Here is a 26,359-nt window from a genome sequence, read left to right on the forward strand (position 1 = left end):
GGACCCCAGCTGCTCTGCCCCAGGCGTCCCCAAGAGCAGCTGGGGTGCTGCCGGGTTGGTCCCGCAGCCCCGAGGGGCAGCACTACGGGACCAACCAGGCAGTACCCCAGCTGCTCTGTCCCAGGCGTCCCCAAGAGCAGCTGGAGTGCTGCTGGGTTGGTGCCGTAGCGCCGGTGCTGCGGGACCAACCCGGCAGCAACCCAGCTGCTCTATTGCAGGCATCCCCAATTCAGCTGCTGCTGAAACTGACCAGCAGCGGCTGAATCAGGGACTCCTGGGGCAAAGCCTGACTATCGTAAGGGGGGGCTATGAGGGGTCTGGGGTGGCATCCCCTCCCACCCCACTCCAGACCCCTCATAGCCCCCCCTTCTGATAATCCGGCACCCCTGGGTCCTAAAGGTGCCGGATTATTGGAAGTTTACTGTACTACTCCTTTTCAGGTTTTCAGAGGAGGAAAGATGGCCCCTGGTCTACCAAATTAGTAACCTAGTAACCAAATTAGTAATGCAGAATTCTCTCTGAATGCTTACCTCTTTTGCACTTTTAATTTTGGCCAGGAATGTGTACAACTCCATTGTTTCAGCAAATAGTGCCCGACATACTGCCTGATAGTGGTTTGGCGCCTCTGATCGGGTTGTTAGATGGGCAGCACATAACTAGGGAGGAAAATAAAAATCGTTATCTATACACACATAGACCACAGCTTACGGCATAGCATGCAAACGTTCTCTGTACATATGTATGTCAATTATTTTAACCAATGACTCTCTATTTTACATTGTTTTCAAGATTCTGTAACACAACACAGAGATGCAATCGAATATTTAGAGGACAAGAAATACTATATGTGAGACACTTGAGTTTAGGCAACAAATAGGGTACATTTTTCTATTTTTCTGCTGTTTTTTCATTTTTTGTAGGAAAAGTTCAGAGAGTGAAGAAGACATTGTGAGATACTTAAAAAGATGCTATCACTTCCTGGAAAACTCTGAAACACAATCTGTCTGGAGGCAGTTTATCTTTTATATTATTTTTCTCCCCTTCACTTTTAAAAATCAAATATTAGGATATTTAACTGAAAATGGAATTGTTGATCCTCAGACATTTCTCTCTTCCAAGGTCATGGTTGTTGGTATATAATATAATAATTGTCTTCATAGCAACGCATTGATTGCACAAAGACGGTTACAGTTTTAAATGAGCACCAGGAAAAGATTAACTATGAAACAAATATTTTGTGCTCATGCAAATGATGTTTCTAGTAATAAAGAAAGAAGAAAGAAAAACACATTCAATGTATCTGACAATAGAAAAATTGTTTCTAAATATAATTTGTTTCTGGGTATGTCATGAGCTTTTAAAAGTGAAAGCATTTTAATTGTCAAGAAAAAAAAAGTTCCCTAACAAAACAAATTAAAGGGCCAAATTCTTCAAGGATTTATATGATAGTCTAATACAGAGTCTCAATGTAAACTGACTAGAAAACAGAAGATAAAATTCCCACTCAGCCTATTTCTACTGGTTCGCATAGTTTAAAAGTAAATAACAGGAGATTGAGAAACAAACTTGTGTGTGAGTATGCTTTAAGTTAGACCTGCATTAAAGCAAACATCCACTAATATTCCTAGAAGCACACTCAATTTGATAAAAATAAATAAATAGTAAACTATCGACTGACAGATCTATGGGCACTGAACACTCTGGAATATCTGTTCAATTACTGAGTGCTAAATTCCGCTTCTAGATGTGCATACATGATAACCACCAAAATTAATAGAAACAGAACAAGTCACTTTTGGCCAGAAATATGAGCGATGGAAAGTTCTCACAAAACTGCTTATATGTTTAAGGGAGCCATTACTGGACAGAGTAATGGAGGAGAGTAAGGTTTTATCCTCACTTTGCTAAATAATTGCCATCTGACCTCAGATAAAACATGTAACCTTATTATTACTAATTCGTATTATCATACCACCTAAAGTTCTAGTCAGGAATCATGGACCCACTGTGCTAGGTGGGGTACTAAAAGATAGTCCTGTTCCTGCCCCAACAGCTTATGATCTGAGTAAAAGACAAAAAACAACAATTGGCTACAGACAGACAGGACTGTATAAGGAAACAATGAGAACACTGGTCAGTCTTCTAAGCAATGGTCTCAGCTCACTAGCAGCCTAAGTTTTTTCTAGGCCTCATCGAGAGCTTTGAAGGACAATAATTAATTAATTTTGTGGACATTTACAGAGAGCAACTCCCAGGCATGAGGGCAACATAGGAAAAGCATGAAGGTGCTTCTTCAAAAATCCAGCAAGTGGATAGTGGAGGCTGACACAATGGGCAGATCAGCTGCAGTCATTTCTTCATCTGAAAACAGGGTATTTAGCCTCTCTTAGAACATCTTTGAGATTTATTACTATATTATTATTAAGAAACCCATATTCCCTGCTCAAACAAAAATCTCCCTGAAGTAAACTGAGTTTTTCCCAGCTGATGAGGACTACTGTATCAATCTCTAAGATTCCTGTCTTGCAAATGAATCTGAGTAGGCAGACCCCAGGTACCATATAAAACCTCTTGGAAGTCAACCCATACAGATTCAGTTACAAGATCTGGACCTAAACACATTAACCTTTACGAGTAATGCTAGCATACATGGGGCCCATTGAGTACTTATATAAACAGTAGTAATTTCTATGGTTTACACCTGAGTTAAATCTGGTCAAGCATCTTTAATAAGAGCAACTAAAATGATTAGGGGTTTGGAATGGGTCCCATCTGAGGAGAGGCTAAAGAGACTAGGACTTTTCAGTTTAGAAAAGAGGAGACTGAGGGGGGATATGATAGAGGTATATAAAGTGATGAGTGGTGTGGAGAGGCTGAATAAAGAAAAGTTATTTACTTGTTCCCATAATATAAGAACTAGAGGACACCAAATGAAATGAATGGGTAGCAAGTTTAAAACTAATAAAATAAAAGTTCTTCTTCACATAGCACACCGTCAACCTGTGGAACTCCTTGCCAGAGGAGGCTGTGAAGGCTAGGACTATAACAGAGTTTAAAAAAGAGCTAGATAAATTCATGGAGGTTAGGTCCTTAGAAGACTATTAGCCAGGGGGTAAGGAATGGTGCCCCTGGCCTCTGCCTGTCAAAGGCTGGAGGAGGATGGCAGGAAACAAATTGCTTGATCATTGTCTTCGGTCCACCCCCTCTGGGGCACCTGGCACTGGCCACTGTCAGCAGACAGGATACTGGGCTAGATGGACTTTCGGTCTGACCCAGTATGGCTGTTCTTATGTTCTTAATATTATTGCCACCACGATGTGCCTAAGGTATTCTCTACAGAAGTCTATAATAAATAGACAGAACAAATATTTGTGAAATTGTGCCTACAATCTATTCACCATAAAATATATGTTAAATTATCAAAACAAAATAAACTAAAACAGCCATAACACATTATTGCACATAGACACCCAATCAGAAAAAACAACTTTAATGCCGGCTTTAAGGTTTTTTACTAGTGGTTTTATAGAGTTGTTCACTATTCATAAAGGAAAGAACAGGCAGAGGAAAAATCACTGGCTATGCTAGAAGCTTTCCAGAATTAAACTTATCTTTTGAGACATAGTAACAGAGGAGCTCTTTATTAGTTTACTAGTACATTTGTCTAAATATGTCTTTTACTATAGTGGACATTTGATAAGCAACTGGTCATTATACAATTACACTAAGGCCTATCACATGTATGTTATCTTTGACTTCTTCCACTGTCCATTCCCAAACAATATCCAAACCTTGTCACTTCTTCCTCCATAAATGTATAGGCTCTAACTTTTCACCTCTATCCACACAGCTAAAAGTCTGGGCCTACTAGTACCTTATTTTGATTATTGCAATCTTCCTTTTCCTGGTCTCTCTGATACCACATTGCTCCATCAAGTCTACCCACGACACTCTCTCCTGCCTCTTGATCCTGGCACATTGTCCCTTTGAATATTCCCTCACTGGATCTCTCTTTTTCCACCACTTCTATTTCAAATGTCCTGTCCTCATCTTTAAGGCCCTTCACAACTTTACATTTCTGATCAACAGAAAATTATAACTGGGTTGGCAAGGGTTTCAAGACTGAGATACAATGGCAGATCTATAAAAGTGAAAAAATTAACTTCCTGCTTGTCCTCACTATGCTTGGCTATGGCTTGTTCATGAGCAAGAAATTTAAACAAAATCAATGTTAAGACATTTTTATGAGTATAAGGCACACAATCAAAAACATTTTTGTCTTATTTTTATAAGTGCTTTTAAAATTTATAATCAAATTTAAAAGTAAGTTGCAGAGTGTGATTCTTTCATTAAACTTAATTGCTGAATAATAACAATAACAAATTCCATAGCAAAATAGAGTCTTCTTCTCCATCAACTAGTATGAAGAGACTATACCTCAACAAGGAGAAGAAAAGGTGCAATCCAACCCACCCTATATTGACAACCTGTAGAACAAACACAGGAACCATGAAAGCTAAATACTTATGAATTATTTAATGAGAAGGCTCTATCTAATGGAAACTGGCCAAATTCTAACTGTTTTAGAATTAAAAAACTCAAAAAACAGTAAATAGTTCTGCAGCACCTTAGAGACTAACAAAAAATGTAGACGGTATCATGAGCTTTCGTGGGCACAACCCACTTCTTCAGGTGAATGAAGTAAAGGGGTCCAGGTTGCAAATAAACAGTAGAGAAAGAGAGAGAATGGGGAAGGAAAGAGAAAGGGAAAAAATGGAGAAAAAATGTCAATTAGGGCGTGTCTACACAGCAGGGCTAAAGCTGAAATAAGTTATGGAATTTGAGTTACGTCAATTGCGTAGCTTAAGTCAAAATAGCTTATTTAGACTTTTGGCGCTGTCTACACAGCAGGAAGTCCGAGAAAGAGCACTCTTCCCAACTTCCCTTACTCCTCGTAAAATGTAGGTTACAGGAGTCGGAGTAAGAAGTCCTCCAGCTCAACATTATTTTGACATTAAGTAGAAAAAGCTTCTTGCTCTGTGGACATGGACTATATTTTTTTGGAATAACGTTGGTTACTCTGAAATAACACTGCTTTGTAGACATAGCCTTTAGAGTGTCCATGCTAAATGAGGCTAGTGGAATGGGCCATAAATATTCTAAGTACCCAGTGCTTAGCATTTTATGTCATTAGGATGTGGAAAATAGCGGCCTGTCCAGGTCAGGTCTTTGTTTAAACTTCTATTCAAGGTGTCAAACTTGTAAACGTTTTAGAATGGTTCATTTATCCTCTCCTTACTTAATAATGAAGTAACTCATCTGACCTGTCAGTTAATATTAGCCTCTTCAGTATGTTTGGCTTTTCAATATGTAACCAAGATGAATAAGAATGCCACCGACACACGCATAATGATAAATCTAAAGCTAGATCCTAAATCAGTGTAAATGTTTAGAGCAGAGATTAAGGGTACATCTAGACTACATGCCTCTGTCGCCAGAGGCATGTAGATTAGGCTACCAGGCATAGGAAAATGAAGCGGCAATTTAAATAATCGCCGCTTCATTTAAATTTACATGGCTGCCGCACTGAGCCGACAAACAGCTGATCAGCTGTGTGTCGGCTCAGCGCGGTAGTCTGGGCGCGCGGGTGTCGACATCAAAGGCATTTGTCGACCACCCAGGTATACCTCCTGGTATGAGGTACACCTGGGTGGTCGACAAATGCCTTTGATGTTGACACCCACGCGTCCAGACTACCTTGCACAGCCGACAAACAGCTGATCAGCTGTTTGTCGGCTCAGCGCGGCAACCATGTAAATTTAAATGAAGCGGCGATTATTTAAATCGCCGCTTCATTTTCCTATGCCTGGTAGCCTTATCTACATGCCTCTGGCGACAGAGGCATGTTGTCTAGACGTACCCTAAGATTTGATTTTTGTTCAGACCACACAGAATTCTGTACTGACAACATCTTCTTATTTTATTTGGAAGTACAGGCAGTCCCCGGGTTATGTACAAGATAGGGACTGTAGGTTTGTTCTTAAGTTGAATTTGTATGTAAGTCGGAACTTGTACATATTGTAGGGGAAACTCTAGCCAAACATTTCTCCAGAGCTCAGTTTTATTCTCCCACACCTCACTTCCCTCAGTCCTTTATTCTCAAGCTGAGGTGTCTGCTGAGAAAAGCCGCTCCGCATCTCCCTGGTCTGCTGGGGGGGGGGAAGAGGGGCCGCTAGCTTCGCGTCTGCCTGGTCTGCTGGGGAGAAGCAGCTAGTGCAGGGTTGCCTCACCCCGTTTGTAAGTAGGGATCCGATGTAAGTCGGATCCATGTAACCCGGGGACTGCCTGTATGTTAGAGGCAATTGGCATAAAATATTCAGACAGATCCAAAAATGGTTAACTAGCAGGTTTGTACATGGGATGGATACTATCTATTACTGAATACAAAATTAAGCAATCAAAAATTGAATTAAACACTTGCTATTAAAATTGTGAGAAAAGGGATCACACTAAAAGAATTGTTTGGTGTGGGCCTATTTTGCAAGGGAAGAATGGAGAAGTACACATTAGGGGACTGCAGTTCCCATTGACTACAAATGTCTGAAAATCAAGCTCTGAATTATCCGTTTTCTCAAGTCATTACATAAATAACAATAAAGTAAGCATCAAGTAAGATGAACAAGTAGTCCTCTGGCACCTTAGAGACTAACAAAAATATATACAGTATCATGAGCTTTCGTGGGCAAAATCCACTTCTTCAGATGAGCAAAGTAAGACGGTTTAGCATAAACGTAAATAGTCATGGTGAAACCACAACTCTATTCAGTCTTACTACCAATACATATTATTAAGATTTCTAAACAACTGATGATTTTACACATAGCTGCGTTGCAAAATCTAGGCACGAAGTGAATAAAATATGAAATGCCTTGAAATTCAAGGTTAAGGATGGTATCTATCCTTTTTCCAAACCTTTAAATCTATTTTTTGTTTTAAAATGTGTTTTCTGTAACATACCTAACATACAACTATTTAGCATCAATACAGTTGATATATTTAAAGAGCCAAAAAAATGAGGCAGCCGTGGAAAAAAACCCTTAGACTTTAGCATGCCATAGCAATCCACAATTATTTCAATAGGATCTTCAAACCTTTGCTTCAAATCTTTCAATTCATTCAGAACTCTCCAGCTGAAACTGTGATTTTGTACAGTAGCTGGGTAGGGTGCTTTAGTGATTCTTCTGCATGTCTTTTCCCCCCTCATGCTGCCGTTCAAGCCTATCTTGAAGGGAGAGAATGTTCTAACAGTGTCCCGAGTTCAATACAAGGGTTGTTTGTTCTGTTTTCTGGAACTGTACCAAAGTGTACATTCAAAAAAAAATCACTCTGTTTTTATATAACGGGAAAAATGGTGGAATAATATATTACCAGTCATTAAAAAGCACCTACTAACTGAATCAACAAGCACTTCTATTTTTAACTTGTCCTTTATTATAAAGGAGTTTCTTCCTGAATCTATCTAGAGCGGATTGACTCAAAGCATTCAATTTTTGCTTACATCACTGAGAAGATTAGACTGTTTCATAGGTCACAGAAAACAGACATTATGTAAATATCAGACCCTTGCCAGCTCCTCTCTGGGATTCATCCTCAATTGACCAAGAAACAATGTGCATTAAGCTTATCTAGTGTTAAAAGAAATCACAACCCAAGAATCGATTTGAATGTATTCTGCCAAGAGCTAAACCAAATTACAACAAATATTCTCTACTTTTAGTCTTCCTCTGCTAGATGACTGTATGAATGAACTCACTTTTCTGTAGTGAATAAAAGATTCCCACCTCCCTAGTGGAACTCAAAAGCAAGCTATTAATGCTCAAAGTATTCTGCAAAATGTATACAGTCTGCATACACTGGGCTTGTAATACATTTGTTACAGTCTCAGAGTTCCAACACATTGCCTAAGTGGTACAGTTTTGGTAATGTAAAACAGCAGGAAGAAATATTACTTTTATTGAGCAAATCAATTAACCAACTAGGACTAGGTTTCAGTCAAATCTACAATAGTATGGCACTGGCCCATGTTCTAAGGGTACAACTCAGCCTGATCTACGTTGTCTGTACCAAAGCTATTTTATGGAAGTAGTATGATTCTGTCTCTGGGCAGATGATCCAAACATCGTAATAGAAAAATTATGTTGCGAAAATGAGATAAGGACAATTTTGATTGTTAATCCCTCAAATTAAAGATCATCGAGTGGCAAGTGTCAGGAGGATGGAGTATGAGCAAAACAATTCTGACATGAAAGCCTTGAAAGGCTCTTTTGTAGAGGTGCTGTGTGTGCGGAGGAGGGGACTCAATATTCTCTAACTACTAAAATGTCATAGAGTAGGGGTAGGAGAGAGCCTGTGAGGCAAGGCATTTGCTAGCATGAGAAAAAGAGGGAGGAAAGCAAAGTACATGCTCCCTTTATAACCATAAATTTAGCTATTAAACTCCATGATGAACAACCAAAACCACTTTCAGAAGCTGTGGAACCCTGTATGCTTAAATCTGTGTTTGCCACTGTTGTGGGCAAGTCTGAAGATAGATACACAGTGAGGATATTCACTCCTCCTAAAGTTTGAGATGATGCTTAAATACCTGCCCGTAGACTAAAAAGAATTTTTAAAAAAACTGAGTTTAAACCATTTTATATGAATGGTAAACTGAATTTAAGCAAAGATGACTGAAAGCTTGAACAGTTAAATAGACAGACTAACATCTCACTGGACAGGTTCATTTTCAACCCACATCTCAGTCCATCTCCACATCTCCATTTCTTTTAGTGAAGATTCCATAGCGTTTTTACTGTGTAATAACTACCTCATCACCAAGCTTTGAAAAATAATCTCATAAATATTAAATTCTGCTATTATCATTTTAAAACATTTGGAACTGAAGAAAAACACAGAAGACTAACTAAAGTAATAGCTACAAACTGTGGCTTAGTGTAAACCTAAATTCTCCTCATTGATCTGTTTCATCCACTGGACATAAATCATAATCTTTCTTAGTTTTGCATGCAGTAAATTATCAAGAATTTAACATTACCAAATGAAAGCTGGTCTATATATTTTCTAATGTGAGAAGCTTAATTCTTTTAGACAGACAGACAGTATTAACAGAAGCATTTGAGCATCATAAATTTTTTTCCAATGCTATAGATTCTTTGAGGTGCTTGTACAGACTTGTTGGTTAGGATCTCTTCATTTAAACTCAGGAGTAACGGTAGTTCGAATTAGAAGCTTTAATTCGAACTACCTAGTCCGTGCCGCATGTAGCATGGGCAGGGAGTTTGAACTACGGGCCATTTAAAAATGGTGGTGCCCGGGAACATGCAAATAAAGCCTGGGATATTTAAATCCTGGGCTTCATTTGCAAGTTCGAATGCCTACATTAGCTACCCTAGTTCGAACTAGGGTTGTAGTGTAGACATACCCTAAGAGAGGATTACCCCAACCTTATTTCACAACAGCAGTTTGGGGCCAGGTGAGAAGCACCTGTCCATGACCACTGCAGCTCCAGTGGGCACAGCTGGGGGAGGGGTGCATGTCCTCCAGCTGGGACATCTGCCCCCTGCGCTCCTCAGCCAGAGTGAGGAATGCAACAAACTGTGCGCTTTCCCTGGGGGAAGAGCCAGCAATGTTCCCATATGAATGGGGGTGGGAGGGAAGAAGCTTCAGCACTCCCATCCTCTCTAAAGGATGCCTGGGAAGGGGTAGGAGGCTCAGGGTTGGGGCTATCCAAAAAGGGTGTGTGTGCACCCCCAAACCAGCTCCTTTCACCTGCTTGGAGATCAGGGGTGGTCCGTGAGCCTAGGCAAACTAGGCAGTTGCCTAGGGCGCTGCTGGCCCAGGTGCCCGATGATGACTTCACGGCCATTGACGGCCGTGCAGGCGGGGGCACCGATCGTGCCTCTACCTAGGGCGCCAGCTGCCAGAGCCGGCCTCGGGCCGCTCCTGTTGGTGATTCTACCTCTTTTCTGTATGGTTTTCTGGTGGAAACAGCATTGGGAAGACATAAGACTGGGCAGGTAGTAAGTGTGCATACAATATATTTTAAATGGATTATTTGTGTGTATGTTTAACTAGTGTAACCCTCAAGCAGATTATCTAGATTCCTGAGGCTCTGTCTACTGGCAGTTCAGGGAGTGGTACATTGTCCCTGGTAAGGACCGGGAGCCAAGGCAAACTCAGAGTCTGCCCCGCAACCAATAGGGAGTGAGATGCCCATCCCGGGAAGTTCAGGAGAGGGGAGAAGCCAATTTTTTTGGAGTGAGTCTGGAGCCAGCCAACTCAGGAGCAGGGTGGCTGTGCAGGAGCTGGTAAGCCTCAGGCCTGCATGCAGAGTTCCTCCTGAGAACTGGCCTCTAAGGACCCAAAAGCAAGATCCCTCAGCTGGGCTTTTCCTTTCTCCACTCCTGATTCCCAGTTTGTAGAGTTTGCTGGGAAATTTCCCCAGCCAGGCTAAGTTAGCCCTCCAGCACCGTAGGTGAGACCAGTCACCACACGGTCAGTTCTGCTCTGTCTGCTAGTTCAGGGCTGCTGCCTGCTGTGTGTGTGTCTGAACACTGGGCTAAGAGACTACAGTTTGGATTTTAGTACAGTTGAGCAATCTGCACCTTGAGCCCTGCACTCCTTTGTGGTGAGGGGAAATCCTGGGACCGAAGCTGCCTGATTCCTGCCCGAAGAGGATACTTGCTAGCAGAGATCAGCCCTCTGCAGTGACTGAGGAGTCCAGAGTCATCTCTGAACCGGAGGATCATTCATGGAGTTTGTGAGTGCACCATCTTTTAGTTAGTCAGTCAAGGAATTTGTGTTGGGGACTCCCTACTCCCTGAACTGTGTCCTCAAGCCAAAGAGTAAGGGTTTGGGGATTTTATAACCTGCTGCATATTAAACCCGTGGAGGGATTTACCACCTTATCCCGCTTGAGTCCTTTGGGCTGTACTGAACCCAGTCAGCCACACTGCTAAACCACTGCAGACAAGAATTTTGTGGTCATAGGCCATCAAGGCCCCAACAAAGTACGCGTACCAACGGGACACTAATCTTACATTTGCTACATCAAGTCACGTGACTGGGGAAAGTCACAGGTATTAGCAGCGTGGGCACCGGTAAACCTAAAAATAGTGTTTTACCCTGTTATGTTATATTTGTCTCAGTTTGTGTTACTTCTTGGAAGTCTCCAACTATCTGGCAAGTAAGTGGGGATTACTCTGTGTTAGAATTTTCTTCCCAAGCTGCCCTGATGACCCTGCCAGGAAGGAGTGAGGGTGGTGGAGGCACCGCCAAATAAATTAATAGGGAAAAATAAAGAGGATACACTCTGCTGAGTGGGAACCTGTCCATCAAAACCTGTAAGCAGACTGGCATTAAAGAAGGTAACCAGGTGGAGAGGGGGCGTGACATTGCCATTCCTGCATCACCTGATTTAGTTGATGCCTCCAAGTGTCATAGTCATCTTCCCCTACAGGCACTGGTTTAATGCCTGAAAAGAACTTCAGCTTTCTGTAAGGGCCCGATTCATATGCTATCTTTATGGACTCCCCTATTGCTTGTCCCATAGCAAAAATTATTTGGTCCGTAGAACTGGGAGGAGGCACAGAACTACTTCCCAAAAGAGTCCTTAATTCAGTCATTGTCTTCCCTTCCTGCCTAAGGAAGTCCCCCAATTTGGACTGAAAACTGATAGTTTCAGATGGTGGGGCAGATGGGGAGGGAAAACGTGATTGTGCTTGTATGGTCACCTTCCATCCGTCCTTCTCTCCATCTGGCAAAATTACATGAGGAGTCACTACAGTAGACAGTATAATCTTTCTTTCTACAAGAAGGGATAAAGTAGCTTCCCCTTTTGCTTGCATCTGACTCCGAATCACACATTAGCAATCTCATCTTCAATTTGTCTAACTTCCCATTCAGTGGGTACATTAGTGAACAGGAAGTGGTGTTCAGGGTCAGCTCCCTCCAGTTCACACCAACGGTACGTCTAGACTACATGCCTTTTTCAACAGAGGCTTTGTCGACAGATACTGTCGACAAAGCCTCTGTCGAAAAAGAGCATCTAGACTACAACCAGTACTGTCGACAAAGCAAGCCGCTTTTTTGAAAGAGAGTCTAGATGCTCTCTTTCGAAAAAGCACAGTTTGCATGCAATAGCGCCCTTTTTCAACAGAGTACTATCGAAAAAAGGAGTTATTCCTCGTAAAATGAGGTTTACCACCGTCGACAAAACTTCTGCGTTCTGTTGACTTACTGTCGACAAAACACAGCGGTAGTGTAGACGCAGGTATAGTTTTTTTCGACAAAAGCCCACTTTTGTTGACAAAACCCCGTATTCTAGACACACCCCAAGCTACAAGCCTCTTCTGGTAATCCATAGTGGGAATTTCCTTAATTTCCCAGGAAGACAGCAGGGGTGTATATAAGGTCTGAGTTTAAAAGAAGGGATCCCAGCGGTGCCTGCAATGTAGCGCCACCTCTCCACCCAGTTACCTTCTTTACTGACTGTGTGGGGAGCTCACTCCAAAAAAATGGCTTCTCCCCTCTCCTGAACTCCCCGGAAAGGGCATCTCACTCCCTATTGGTTGCTGGGCAGACTCTGAGTTTGCCTTGGCTCCCCCTCCCTACCAGGGACAGTGTGCCTCTCCCTGAACTGCCAGTAGACAGAGCCTGAGGAATCTAGATAATCTCCTTAGGGGTTACACTAGTATCCCTTAATTAAATTTTGAAACTACTAGCTACATGCAGATAGACGCTGTAACTGAATGACCAGCAGTAAAGAGTTGCTCCACTCCAGTACTATTACACCATTTTAGTTGCAAATGTGCACCCCAGAATCTCTAACCAGCTTTGCTTCCCTGCCCCTGAATCCTTCCCTCACTGTGTCATTACGGGGTGGCTAGTGCCATGCAGAAACTTGGGACAGTATTTCTACTCAGGGAAGCATAGGACTGTTATTTTAATAAGTCATTGTACATGAGGCACAGGTTGAGGGAGATTTCTTGAGCTCTTCCTTCCTGTGTACTCCACAGCTAGGCCCAACTGGGAAATAGTGGAGTATATTATCAATTTAAGATATGTTAAAGCCAACAAAGCGTATTTTTAATGGGAGAGAAAAATAGAGAAAATTATAAACAAAATAAAAATCGAGTAAAATAAAAAGGAAGCTAGGTTTATCCCCTCCGCCTCCTACTGCCCCCCCCCCCAAAAAAAACATTATACAGACTCTTAAAAATAACTATGACATTTCTTCAGTGCCCAAAGTCAGACTCTCTAAAGTTAATATGTCTGGGTATGTCTACACTACAAAGTTAATTCGAACTAACAGCCGTTAGTTCGAATTAACTTTGATAGGCGCTACACATAAAAACCGCTAGCTCGAACTTAATTCGAACTAGCGGAGCGCTTAATTCGAACTAGGTAAACCTCCTTCCACAAGGACTGACGCCTAGTTCGAATTAAGGGCTGTGTAGCCACTTAATTCGAACTAGTGGGAGGCTAGCCCTCCTCAGCTTTCCCTGGTGGCCACTCTGGGCACCACCAGGGAAACTCTTCTGCCCCTCTCCCAGCCCCGGAGCCCTTAAAGGGGCACGGGCAAGCTACGGTGCCCGTGCCAGGTGCAAGCCTGCCAGCACCCAGCCAGCAGACTCTGCACTTGTCACGGCTCGAGCCAGCCACCCGCTGCCACCCAGCCCTCCGCCTCTTCCCGGGACCAGGCTGGCGGCTCCCGGGAGCCTGCCCGGGTCCGCAAGAGGCGGGTACCCGCCTGGTCTAGTGCAGACATCGTGGACCTCATCCACGACCGCCGCACTAGGCACAGGAAAATGGCCGTCTAGGGCAGGATAGCTGCCAGCCTGGCCACCCAGGAGCAGGTATGCATGAAAATCAAGATGGTCCAGTGAGACCCCCGACCCTGAGCTTAGAACGGCCGTACTGGGTTAGAACAAAGGTCCATCTAGCCCAGTAGCCTGTCTGCCGACAGCGGCCCACACTAGGTACCCTGGAGGGGATGGACTGAAGACAATGACCAAGCCATTTGTCTCGTGCCATCCATCTCCAGCCTTCCACAAACAGAGGCCAGGGACACCATTTCTACCCCCTGGCTAATAGCACTCCATGGACCCAATCTCCATGACTTTATCTCACTTCTCTTTAAACTCTGTTCTAGTTCTAGCCTTCACAGCCTCCTGCAGCAAGGAGTTCCACAGGTTGACTATTTGCTTTGTGAAGAAGAACTTTCTGTTATTAGTTTGAAGCCTGCTACCCATTCATTTCATTTGGTGTCCTCTACTCCTTCTATTATGGGAACTAATGAAGAACTTTTCTTTATGAACCCTCTCCACACCACTCATGCTTTTATAGACCTCTATCCTGTCCCCCCTCCGTCTCCTCTTTTCTAAGCTGAGAAGTCCCAGTCTCTTTAACCTCTCTTCATATGGGACGTGTTCCAAACCCCTGATAATTTTAGTTGCCCTCTCCTCTCCCACACTCTCTCTTCCCCTCTCCCACCTCCTTTTCCCAGTCTCCCCGAGTTTTGTTCAATAAAGAGAGTTTCTATTTTTGAACACACATGTCCTTTATTTTGTACATTAGGAAGGGGGGCTAGGGAGGGGTAAGTGGAAGGAGGTGAGGGAGGAATGGGGTACTAGCCCCCGATGGGGAGGACTGGGGTGGCTCTGCAGGCTCTTCGGGGTGGAAGCTCTCCTGCAGCCCCCCGATTGATCCCCCTCCCCGGATGGCAGCCTGCGGCAAGTGCAGCCAGGCTGATGGCCGAGTGCTGTGATGTGCCGAGTGTGGGCACTCAGGGCACTCCAAGCCAGGACTGCTTTGCTGTCCCTCATTGAGTTAGACAAACGAGCAGGGAAACTGTCTGTCCAGGGTTGGGGTCGGGTCCCTTTAAGCACAGCCCTCGGTTAGCCTGAGACAGCAACTCCACGCTCTAAGTCCTAATCTGATGCCCTGCCGGCACTGCTTAACCCCAGTTCAGGATCCACTCAATGTGGACATGCTAGTTCAAATTAGCAAAATGCTAATTTGAACTAGTTTTTAGGTCTAGATGCACTAGTTCGAATTAGTGCTGTAGTGTAGACATACCCTAAGGGTATGGGGAAAAAGAGAGGCAGGTTTTAATACTGGCACTTTAATGTAATGAGTATCATTAATGTAACAGTTTTATTAATATGCTACATTAAATATAACAAATGAGGATCACAATGCACTTCTTACTGGTGGTAGTTTACAGTTCTGTACCGTACTTTACAGAGTTACAATTATTATGGTTGCAGTTAGCATGTTCTTATGTAAGACACTGAAATTCCCTTTTGTAGATGCAAGAACAATTTGCTTTTAAGTTTTGTTCTGAAGCATGATTTTTCACTTGCAGCCAAAAGCCAGATTTCTAATTGCATAACCAAACATAAATCATTAACAATCTTCTTATCTTTACTCCCAATGAGTGATCACAGAAATTTCTAATAGTCCAGACTGGACTTATTTTGCTTTTATTAGACCCGAGTATGCATACGGAAATCTGTCATGCCATAACTCCTTATTTATAAACTGTTTGCAAAGGAAGTTCAAATCTTCAACTTTGATTGAACTAATCAGGCCTAAGGAAAAAAATCCTCACATTTTAAAATGCAGACACTTAAAAAAGAATGCCTTTAAAATACCTAGCTACTGAACTCATATTACATTAATTAACACTACACAGAAAGTTTCAGTCTAAAGCAGGGGTCTCCAAAATTTTCAGCCCGAGGGCCGCATTAACTATCAAACAGCAGTTCGGGGGCCGACTACACACTTGAGGTCCAAATAAAAAACAATCAAAACATGGATGTTGTTTTTAATTATTTATTTAATATTATTTTATTCAGTTATTATTTAATAACACATTGATACACTACACATGAACACCTGTATTAGTGTGAATGGTGAAATTGTTTCCTGGATGCCAAAATAGCAGACATTTCTGGCTTTGCGAATCCGTTTCTCCCGGAAGGGGGGGGGGCTTTTCCCCCTGCTCTCCCCTTCCTCTGCACGCTGTCCTCCCCTCCTGCTTGCCACCGCTCACTCCTTCCCCCCCCCTGGGCGGAAGGGGTCACCTTTTTAAAGTTCCCGCCGGGGTTCACGTTCCCCCGCACGTCGCCGGGCGGGCGTTACCACCACCGCCCATCCTGCCCCCTGATTGGCCGGCTGCCCTGTCAGTCTGGGCGGGGGAACGCCGCCCGTGCTAACCCCCGCCCCCTGCGCCGTTTGCCACCGCGCGGCCGCTTGTCAGCAGAGCGGCCCGCTTCTCCTGCCCCGCGCGGCGTGAGTACACGCCGCACACCCCTGACAGGGCCTCCCCCCCCCCCCCGCGGCAAGAAGGGCCCGTTCGGCGGCGCCCCAGGGACGGTCTCCACGGGCCGGATGAGAGGGCCTCGCGGGCCGCATCCGGCCCGCGGGCCGTAGTTTGGAGACCCCTGGTCTAAAGTATCGCTGCCGACCCTCCCAGTTTTGCCAAGAGTCTCCTGAACGTGGGCTCTATCTCGCAGAGACTACTGAACCCAAACTGGTAGATTTTTAAGCTGTTAAAAGTCCAGCGTACTATGGAGCTAAGATAGGCTCCTTGCCTGCTCTGACTCCTCACCAATGCTGGAAGGGGCCAGCACATCCCTGTGGCTGCTAGCAGGAGGAAAAGAGATCTCCAGGCGCTGCCCCAAACCCAAGCTCTAGTTCTGTAGCGCCCATTGGCTGAGAACTGCGGCCAAAGGGTGTTGCAGGGGCTAAGCCTGTTAGGCAGCGATAGCACATTCCTGACCCCTCTGTCTAGGAGCCACAGAAATATATTTGCCACTTCTGGGAGTGGCATGGGGCCAGGACAGGCAATAAGCCTACCTTAGCCCCACTGTGCTGCTGATTTGGAGCTACCTGAGGTAAGCACTGCCCAGTTGGAACCTGCATCTCTTACCCCTTTCCCACACCTCAACTCCCTGCCCCAGCCCTAAGCCCCCTCCTAAAGCCAGCGTCATATGCACGCCCTTCCTCACCCCAACCTCCCTGCCCCAGTGCTGAACCCCGTCCCACCTCTCAACCCTCTGTCCAGGCCCTGAGCCTCCTCCTGGAACTAGGACCTCGCACCATCTCCTACACACTGCACCTCCTCCTGCAACCCAACCCTCTGCCCCAGCCCTGAGCCCCCGCCATACTCACACTCCCTTCCAGAGCCTGCACCCAGCACTCTCTTCTGTACCCCAAATCCCTGCCCCAGACTCAGCCTGGAACCCTCTCCTACCATCCAAACCCCTTGGCCCCAAACTGTGAAAGTTAGTGAGGGTGGGGGAAAGTAAGCAATGGAGGGAGGGGGGGATGGAAGGAGTGGGCCAGGGTCTCAGAGGAGGAGTGGGGCAAGGGTGTTTGGGCTTGTGTGATTAGACAGCTGGCAAGTGTAAAGCTGTTCTTCCCTGGCAGGCAATACAAATACCCTTTACCCTACCCAACAGGGGTTTGATCCTTCCCACACATAGGCAGTGTGTCACATAACACAAATATGATGCTAAAAATGGAAACTTAAAAAGTAATTAACTTTTTTTTAACCTCCTTGCATCACCTGGACAAATATTATTGCATCTATGCACACATCTTTGTGCCCATATGGACAAATACCACTGAAGTGAGTTAATTGGCAATATTTATTATATTCAGCAATGTTGACCCACAAATGCATAATTGCCTTAAACAAGGGAGCAGAAGGCAAGAAGCAGCTGTTCTGACTTAAACAAATGGAAACTTAGAAATCAGAAGTAAAGGCATTCATCTCTCCTCAAATGACATGATGGAAGTGGTACAAGAAGGTAATAAAATCTCAACTCTTATTTTTTTCTTCATTTCAGTTTCTAGCACCATATTGTGTTGTACGATACACGGCCTGCGTGTGGGAAGGATCAACCACGCGTGGGGAGGGCAAAGAGTGTTTGTTGCGCCTGCCAGGGAAGAACAACTTTGAATGGTGGTTACAGTTCTACAGGAAGCTCCCAGCAGTGGCAAAATAACAATGTCCCTCAGAGGCACCCAGCCACACACATACTTTGGAGGAAATGCTGCTAAGACCTAGCCACGTACTTACATGGTCCACATCGTTATTGTATCAGAGCACTTCACAAGCATTAATGATTTACTCTCAGAGTACCCACATCTGTGAAAGTATTATCTCCATTTTACAGACAGGGAACTGAGGCAGAGAACTGAAACCTGATCTCAAGCCCACTGAACTCAACAGGATCAAGGCTAAATGGTTTACCCAAGATCACACAGGAAGCCTATGGTGTGTTTTTCCTAGTATGTCTGGCATTAATGTCCAGTGTATCCGTGCTATGTTGGTCCACTTGCACTTCTCTTGGTAATGCCTATGCAATCCTTCAATAAGCTTTGTATGGTAGACTTCAGTGACAATCCCATTTTTCAATAAGCTCTGCACAGTAGATCTCTGTGCTAGGGATGTAAAATCCTGATTAATCAGTTAACCGGTTAAACGTTAGGTTAACCGACTAAGTGGGCTGCCGCCAGCTCCCAGCCCCAGGGCTGTTGCCGGTTCCTGGTCCAAGGGAGGCTGGGGCTGCCCTCTCCCCATGGCCTGGAGCTGCTCCCAGCACCAGTTAGCTGATACCTGCTACGTATCACTCGGTAAGGGTGATGTTTACTGGGTAACCGGTTACCTGTTCACATCCCTATTCTGTGCCCATATGAAATTCACAGAGTTGCCAAATATTATGGTCTTATAGCAAGTCTTCTGATAACTGGTGCTGTTTTTAAAGTCCCAGCTCCTGGAGTCACATGAATATATAAGAATCTTAGCTTTTATTTAAAAAAAATTCTAGTCCTCATGGTTGTGGAAGAAAGGTTGAAATTATGACTCTAGCATACGCTAAAGGAAAGAAGCAAAAGGAACACCCTACAATGTATTATTTTTATTTTGTTCTCATTATTTGTTTGGGTCTTGACTAAATATTTTTGAATGTTTAGTGTTGGAAATACTGAACTCACTAAAAGATTGCGACCTAAAGCTGCAAACAGTAAACTGAAGCAGAATTGGAGAAATCCTCTCCTCTAGGTGACCTGATACCAGATAAATTTCTTTCTTCTTCCTCATTAAAGAGTATTCTCATTATTAACAGCAAACCTATTTCTTCTAAAATATACTACTTTGAGCAGGAGGACAGGCCATATTCATGACTCCAATAAGACGTAAAATTGTTGTGCTCTGCAACAGAGCTATTTATATCTTATGATACTGAGCACTCCTTTTTATCTCTTCTTGTGCCTACTAAAAACATAATCAATCTAAAAACAGGAACACATTGGCTACGTCTACACTGGCCCCTTTTCCGGAAGGGGCATGTAAATTTCACTAGTCGTCGTAGGGAAATCCGCGGGGGATTTAAATATCCCCCGCGGCATTTAAATAAAAATGTCCGCCGCTTTTTTCCGGCTTTTAAAAAAGCCGGAAAAGAGCGTCTAGACTGGCCCCGATCCTCCGGAAAAAGTGCCCTTTTCCGGAGGCTCTTATTCTTACTTCAAAGTAAGAATAAGAGCCTCCGGAAAAGGGCACTTTTTCCGGAGGATCGGGGCCAGTCTAGACGCTCTTTTCCGGCTTTTTTAAAAGCCGGAAAAAAGCGGCGGACATTTTTATTTAAATGCCGCGGGGGATATTTAAATCCCCCGCGGATTTCCCTACGACGACTAGTGAAATTTACATGCCCCTTCCGGAAAAGGGGCCAGTGTAGACGTAGCCATTAAGTATATTTTTTCTCCTCTAATCCTCATTACCTTGCCCTTAAGTTACTTCAGCTGTATTAAACCGAGGCTCATGTGATAAAATATCTATATCTTGCAGTTCAGGGAGCAATCAAACTGAGTGAAAGTGACCCCTCTTGATCTCAGCTCCAGGGACAAAACTGACTTAGAAGGAAGAAAACTGCTGCTCTTTGCTTCTCCTCCTTAGAAGGAGCTTTTCCTCATTAGTGAAGGAAGAGAAAGAAGATTGTCCCAAGAGATGCACCCTCTCCTTTTGCTTCATTAGTGTTAGGAAGGCCAAATCAGAATGGGAGAAGATGCCTTCTCCATCTCCTCTTTGGGAGGAGACCGCTGCATGTGGGATGATCAGCCATTTCCATCTAATTTCATCTTTTTTAACCAAGGGTGGAGGGTATAATCCAAGAGAAGCCATCCACTTCTACTCCTTGCTAAGAGGAAAATTGATCCATAAAGTACCATGTTTCTCTCCCTCAGTTTGGGGACATCAAATGAAAAGGGGTATTCTTGATGTCTCATAGTTAAGTAAATGTCCTCACACAAAGAAGGTATGTTTAAAACTGAGAAGTGTGTTAAGTCAGCAATACGGAAAAATGGTACAGAGGAGAGTGTCCCGCTGGGGAGAAGATAGATCTTCATATGGGGAAGAGTGCAAAACTAAAAGATGTCTATAGATAGTGGCCTCTCCATGAAAAGTACATTGTCTGTACAATAAGAGGAGAAGCTAGTCACCTTCTTTTCCCCTGCTAGAGCTATCTCATGAATGTTTTCAGTCAGGGTTCTTATTACCAAGCTACCAACACTTGTGTCATGTAATCTAAAGGCCTGAAATAATTATTTACTTATAATAACTGTTCTCAGATATACATCACTACAGGACATCATTAACTGGTTTGTACTCCTGCAACCAAGGCAGGGACTCCCAAGGCTTGACTTTTTAAAGCCAGCAATAATGGCAACAGGGGGCATCTTGTACATGGTCTTACAATGGAACACAGGTGCCCTCTCATGCTCTGTCAGTGTCTTTCAAAACAAGATATAAAAATCATTCCTGGTGAACTCAATCATAGAGAGCTGATTAAAATAACAAACCTCAACCCTGCAGGGAGGAAGGTGTGCCAGCAGTGATCTCTTTTGCAGTATCATCCTGTATATCCTTAGAGAACAACAATTACTGGTATGTAATTCTCTTTTCCCTAAAGAGACTCGTCACAAAAGATCCTCACTCACAAGGACTAATTCTCAAAGGAGGTTGCCTTTATAAAAACAAACGACTAAAAAGGCTTAAGAACAAACACAGGCAAAGGAAGCTGCTGCCAATGTCAAACATTGCTATTTTAGGTGACATGCAGCTGTTTCACACCAACTTCAGGGGAAGGGCTCAATTTGGATGGCTACGGGGACATTCCAAACATGCTGGCAGAGTGTCTAAAAGTGGAGCTCTACCAACAAATCTAGAATGAAGTTTAGGATGAGGTATCCATATCACCATTGAAGAATTTAATATAAAGTACACTAGTCATTAAGGATTGTGGTTCACTGAGCTCAAGTCACAGTCAACAGGAAAATTACTTTCTATGTAAAAGGCCTGAACTCAATTAGCTCTTACGGGCCTTTTATCAGCTTAGTTAAGATGACATCAGAAGGCTTTAACTAGGGGAGGCTGGTCTCAAATCTGTCATATCCTGAATGACCTTGATAAAGTGCTACCGAAACTTGTTTTACTTTCAGCATTTTCATTAAAGGCCAAATGAGCTGTCAAATGTATTTCAACTTAAACTGAATGACTAGTGAAGAACATTCTTAAACATTTTTGTGTGGAACGTAAGTTCAATATAGGCCACTTCCAACCAGTGTGTATTAACATTTCCCCCTTATAGTTATTTGTCCTTCTGGGATACCGCTTCCAAATAACTAGGTGGAATTAATACAGGATTGGAGACACCACAACCCTCAAGAGTCATGCTGACAAAGTGATGGACTCTTGGTTGAACACATATGGATCTTCTACATCGGGATGGGGAACCTCAGGCTCGGGGACCAGATGCGGCCCCTGGCTTGCTTGGATCTGGCTCCCGAGGCTCAGGGCTCCCTCCAGCATTAGGGATCTCACGCTGTCACTCCAGCCTCCGCCCCCCATCCCACCGAGGGGCGGAAGCACACAAATCTACTAGGCTGTGCGTGCATGGGGAATATGGGGGGTGTCTTTCTCCTTCTCAGCAGGGGGCCGGTCAGTGAGAGCAATTTGGTTTTTTGCTTCTCACTTGTGTGTGGCCCCCAACTAATTTTTCAGTGGGTCAATGACCCCTGACCCAAAAAAGGTTGCCCACCCCTGTTCTACATGATTGCTTGGGTCTGGACTCTCAGTTTGAAGGGATTGACCTGTTCTAGATCCTAACAGGGTCAAGAACAACATTCGTCTCTGACAACAGAGGCTGCTGAGATATGCACTAGCCAGGAGTCTAGTGCATAGTACGATATGCATAAGGAGTTGACGGGACTCTGACATGGCTATTAGGATAATGAGCCTCTGAGGCTATTAAGATAATGAAAGATTTCTATTTCACACTGCCAAGCTTTTTCAGGACAATAGTGGGCCCAGGTAGCAAAGGTACCTAGAGTAAGCTCAACCAAATCTTGATAATGTTCAGGTCCAGGGTTCTGGTACAGATTCTCTCTATTGTAACTTACATGAAAAATACAGGCAGCGATAGAATTATTCATATTCCCAGAGGCTCATAATCTAGGGTTGGGATATGAGCAGAGAATGCTGACATACCATTAGTACCATGCAGATTTAACTTTATCTTGAAAAAGTGTAGATTCTGTGGTGATAGGTGCTTTAGAAAGCAGGCAGACAGAATTTGAAATGTTGCAAGCCACATGAAGCACTTTGATTCTGGATGTACAGAGTACCCAGAATCCAGACCCAGTTGTGAACTTGAACCTGCATTCTCTGCCTCTTTCTGTCCAAGTAGGAACTTACTCATTCAGATTGCTTCCACCATTATTTACATTACCATAGCACATAAAGAGCCTTAGCTGTACAGCAGAGCCTCACTGTGCCAGGCTCTGTACAAACAGAGCGCGCCTGCCCCAAAGGCCATCCTGCAGCATAAATGTCAAAAACAGGGTCATCAATACAGCCAGAATGCTTTTAGTGCATGCTCTGCCAGGGTGCTGGAGCCAAGTGCCATCAGAGGCACTGAAGCACAAATCAGATGTTTGACATTCCCTCCATACCAAGAGTTCCAAGTAGTGTTGGCACCAGAACAACAATTCAGAGCACAGCAGTGGGTACCAAGCCCTTTAGCACGCCTGTGGTTGAAGGAACATAAGGCTGATCAATATTTCTTCTAATCTTTAAAGGTTTGAACATTAATTTGATTGCAGCTGGAGCTCTCAGTGAGGTGCTGCCAGTAGTCTAGTGCATAGCAGGATATGAACGAGGGATTGGTGGCACACTCTTAGGGTATGTCTACACAACAAAGTTAATTCGAACTAACAGCCGTTAGTTCGAATTAACTTTGATAGGCGCTACACAGGCAAACCGCTAGTTCGAACTTAATTCGAACTAGCGGAGCGCTTAATTCGAACTAGGTAAACCTCATTCCAAGAGGACTAATGCCTAGTTCGAATTAAGTAGTTCGAATTAAGGGCTGTATAGCCACTTAATTTGAACTAGTGGGAGGCTAGCCCTCCCCAGCTTTCCCTGGTGGCCACTCTGGGCACCACCTGGGAAACTCCTCTTCCCCCCTCCCGGCCCCAGAGCCCTTAAAGGGGCACAGTTTGGCTACGGTGCCCGTGCCAGGTGCAAGCCTGCCAACACCCAGCCAGCAGACCCTGCACCTGGCACGGCACGAGCCATCCACCCGCTGCCACCCAGCCCTCCGCCTCTTACCGGGACCAGGCTGGCGGCTCCCAGGAGCCTGCCTGGGGCTGCAAGAAGCGGGCGTGTGCCTTGTCTAGTGCGGACATCGTGGACCTCATAGAGGTTTGGGGGGAAGCCTCCAATATCCATGACCTCCGCACTAGGCACAGGAAAGTGGCTGTCTAGGGCAGGATAGCTGCCAGCCTGGCCACCCAGGAGCAGGTTTGCATGAAAATCAAGGTGGTCGAGTGAGAGCCCGACCCTGAGCCCTGAGCTTAGAACATAAAAACATAAGAATGGCCGTACTGGGTCAGACCAAAGGTCCATCTAGCCCAGTAGCCTATCTGCCGACAGCGGCCAACGCTAGGTACCCTGGAGGGGATGGACCGAAGACAATGACCAAGCCATCTCCAGCCATCTCCAGCCTTCCACAAACAGAGGCCAGGGTCACCATTCCTACCCCCTGGCTAATACCACTCCATGGACCCAACCTCCATGAATTTATCTAACTTCTCTTTAAACTCTGTCATAGTTCTAGCCTTCACAGCCTTTTGCAGCAAGGAGTTCCACAGGTTGACTATTTGCTTTGTGAAGAAGAACTTTCTGTTATTAGTTTGAAGCCTGCTACCCATTCATTTCATTTGGTGTCCTCTAGTCCTTCTATTATGGGAACTAATGAAGAACTTTTGTTTATGAACCCTCTCCACACCACGCATGCTTTTATAGACCTCTATCATATCCCCCCCCAATCTCCTCTTTTCTAAGCAGAAAAGTCCCAGTCTCTCTTCATATGGGACCTGTTCCAAACCCCTGAGCATTTTAGTTGCCCTCCCCTCTCCCACCTCCTTTTCCCAGTCTCCCCGAGGTTTGTTCAATAAAGAGAGTTTCTATTTTTGAACACACGTGTCCTTTATTTTGTACATCAGGAAGGGGGGGCTAGGGAGGAGTAAGTGGAAGGTGGTGAGGGAGGAATGGGGTATGAGCCCCCGATGGGGAGGACTGGGGTGGCTCTGCGGGCTCCTCGGGGTGGAAGCTCTCCTGCAGCCCCCCAGATGGCAGCCTGCGGCAAGTGCAGCCGGGCTGATGGCCGAGTGCTGTGATGTGCCGAGTGTGGGCACTCAGGGCACTCCAAGCCAGGACTGCTTTGCTGTCCCTCATCGAGTTAGACAAGCGAGTGGTGAACCCCTGAGAACTGTCTGTCCGGGGTGGGGGTCGGGTCCCTTTAAGCACAGACCTCAGATAGCCTGAGACAGCAGCTCCACGCTCTAAATCCTAATCTGATGCCCTGCCAGCACTGCTTCCGGTCATCCTTAACCTCGGTTCAGGGTCCACTCAATGTGGACATGCTAGTTCGAATTAGCATTTTGCAAAATGCTAATTCGAACTAGTTTTTAGGTCTAGATGCACTAGTTCGAATTAGCTTAGTTAGAATTAACTAATTCGAATTAAGTTAGTTCGAATTAGTGCTGTAGTGTAGACATACCCTTACACGAAGGGCTAGTTATGGGTAGGCACCATGGTCAAGAGGCAAGGAGCAGGGTGGGCCTCAGGTGCAAGGCTGCAGAAGGGAAATCCAGGCCATGTTGGGCAGGCTATGGGGGAACCCAGGGAGGCAGAAGGGGCAAAAGGAGATGAGGGGGGCTGAAGGAGGCCACAGGGGCCAGAAGCAATGGGAAGACTTAAAGGGGATCCCAGGGAGGCTGTTGGGACAGGGAGCAGAACTGACAGCCATGTTAGCCCAAGGGCAAGAAATGGGGGAGGGGCTGCTTTGTAACCCCAGAAAGGGCGGGGCCTCAGGTGGATAGGGCAGGGTGAGGGAAGTCAGCTCTTAGCACTGCCTGGAGCACAGCACTGGGCCTTCCCCTCCAGTCCTCAAAGCTACACAGAGTGGCACTATGGCACTCCCACGGCAATTCAAAGGGTCTCATAGACTTTAAGGTCAGAAGGGACCATTATGATCATCTAGTCTGACCCCCTGCACAGTGCAGGCCACAGAATCTCGCCCACCCCTCTTAGAATAATCCTCTCACCTATGTCTCAGATATTGAAGCCTTCAAATACTTTGAAGGCCCCAACATGCAGAGAGTCCTTCAGCTGTGATCTGTGCCCAATGCTACAGAGGAAGGCGAAAAACCTCCAGGGCCTCTGCCAATCTACCCTGGAGGAAAATTCCTTCCTGACCCCAAATATGGCGATCAGCTAAACCCTGAGCATGTGGGCAAGACTCACCAGCCAGACACCCAGAAAGTTCCCTATAGCAACTCCTATCATCCCTCCATTGACCTATTTCCAACTGGTAATGAATGGTCAATTAGTTACCAAGATCATGTTATTTCATCCAACCATCCCCTTATCATAGAATCATAGAACTGGAAGAGACCTCAGAAGGTCGTCAAGTCCAGCCCTCCGCTCTAGGCAGGACCAATCCCATCTAAATCAACCCGGCCAGGGCTTTGTCAAGCCGAGACTTAAACACCTCTAGGGATGGAGACTCCACTACTTCCCTAGGTAACCCATTCCAATGCTTCACTACCCTCCTAGTAAAATAGTTTTTCCTAATATCCAATCTGGACCTCTCCCACCACAACTTGAGACCATTGCTCCTTGTTCTGCCATCTGTCACTACTGAGAACAGCCTCTCTCCATCCTCTT

General features: G+C 44.8%; 1 protein-coding gene across 2 annotated transcripts in view; it reads right to left on the reverse strand.

Annotated features, from left to right (window-relative positions):
• The window catches only part of SPIRE1 (spire type actin nucleation factor 1), a 200,547-nt gene that overhangs the window by 70,620 nt on the left and 103,568 nt on the right, over window positions 1-26,359 (reverse strand). For both annotated transcript variants that reach the window (XM_089776314.1, XM_075921001.2), the window contains exon 4: window positions 531-656. In XM_089776314.1, the coding sequence (XP_089632440.1) occupies window positions 531-656 (126 nt within the window). The remainder of the gene's footprint in view (window positions 1-530; window positions 657-26,359) is intronic.

Source organism: Pelodiscus sinensis, chromosome 2 (assembly GCF_052426305.1).
Source record: "Pelodiscus sinensis isolate ZL-2025 chromosome 2, ASM5242630v1, whole genome shotgun sequence".
Lineage (NCBI taxonomy): Eukaryota > Metazoa > Chordata > Testudines > Trionychidae > Pelodiscus > Pelodiscus sinensis.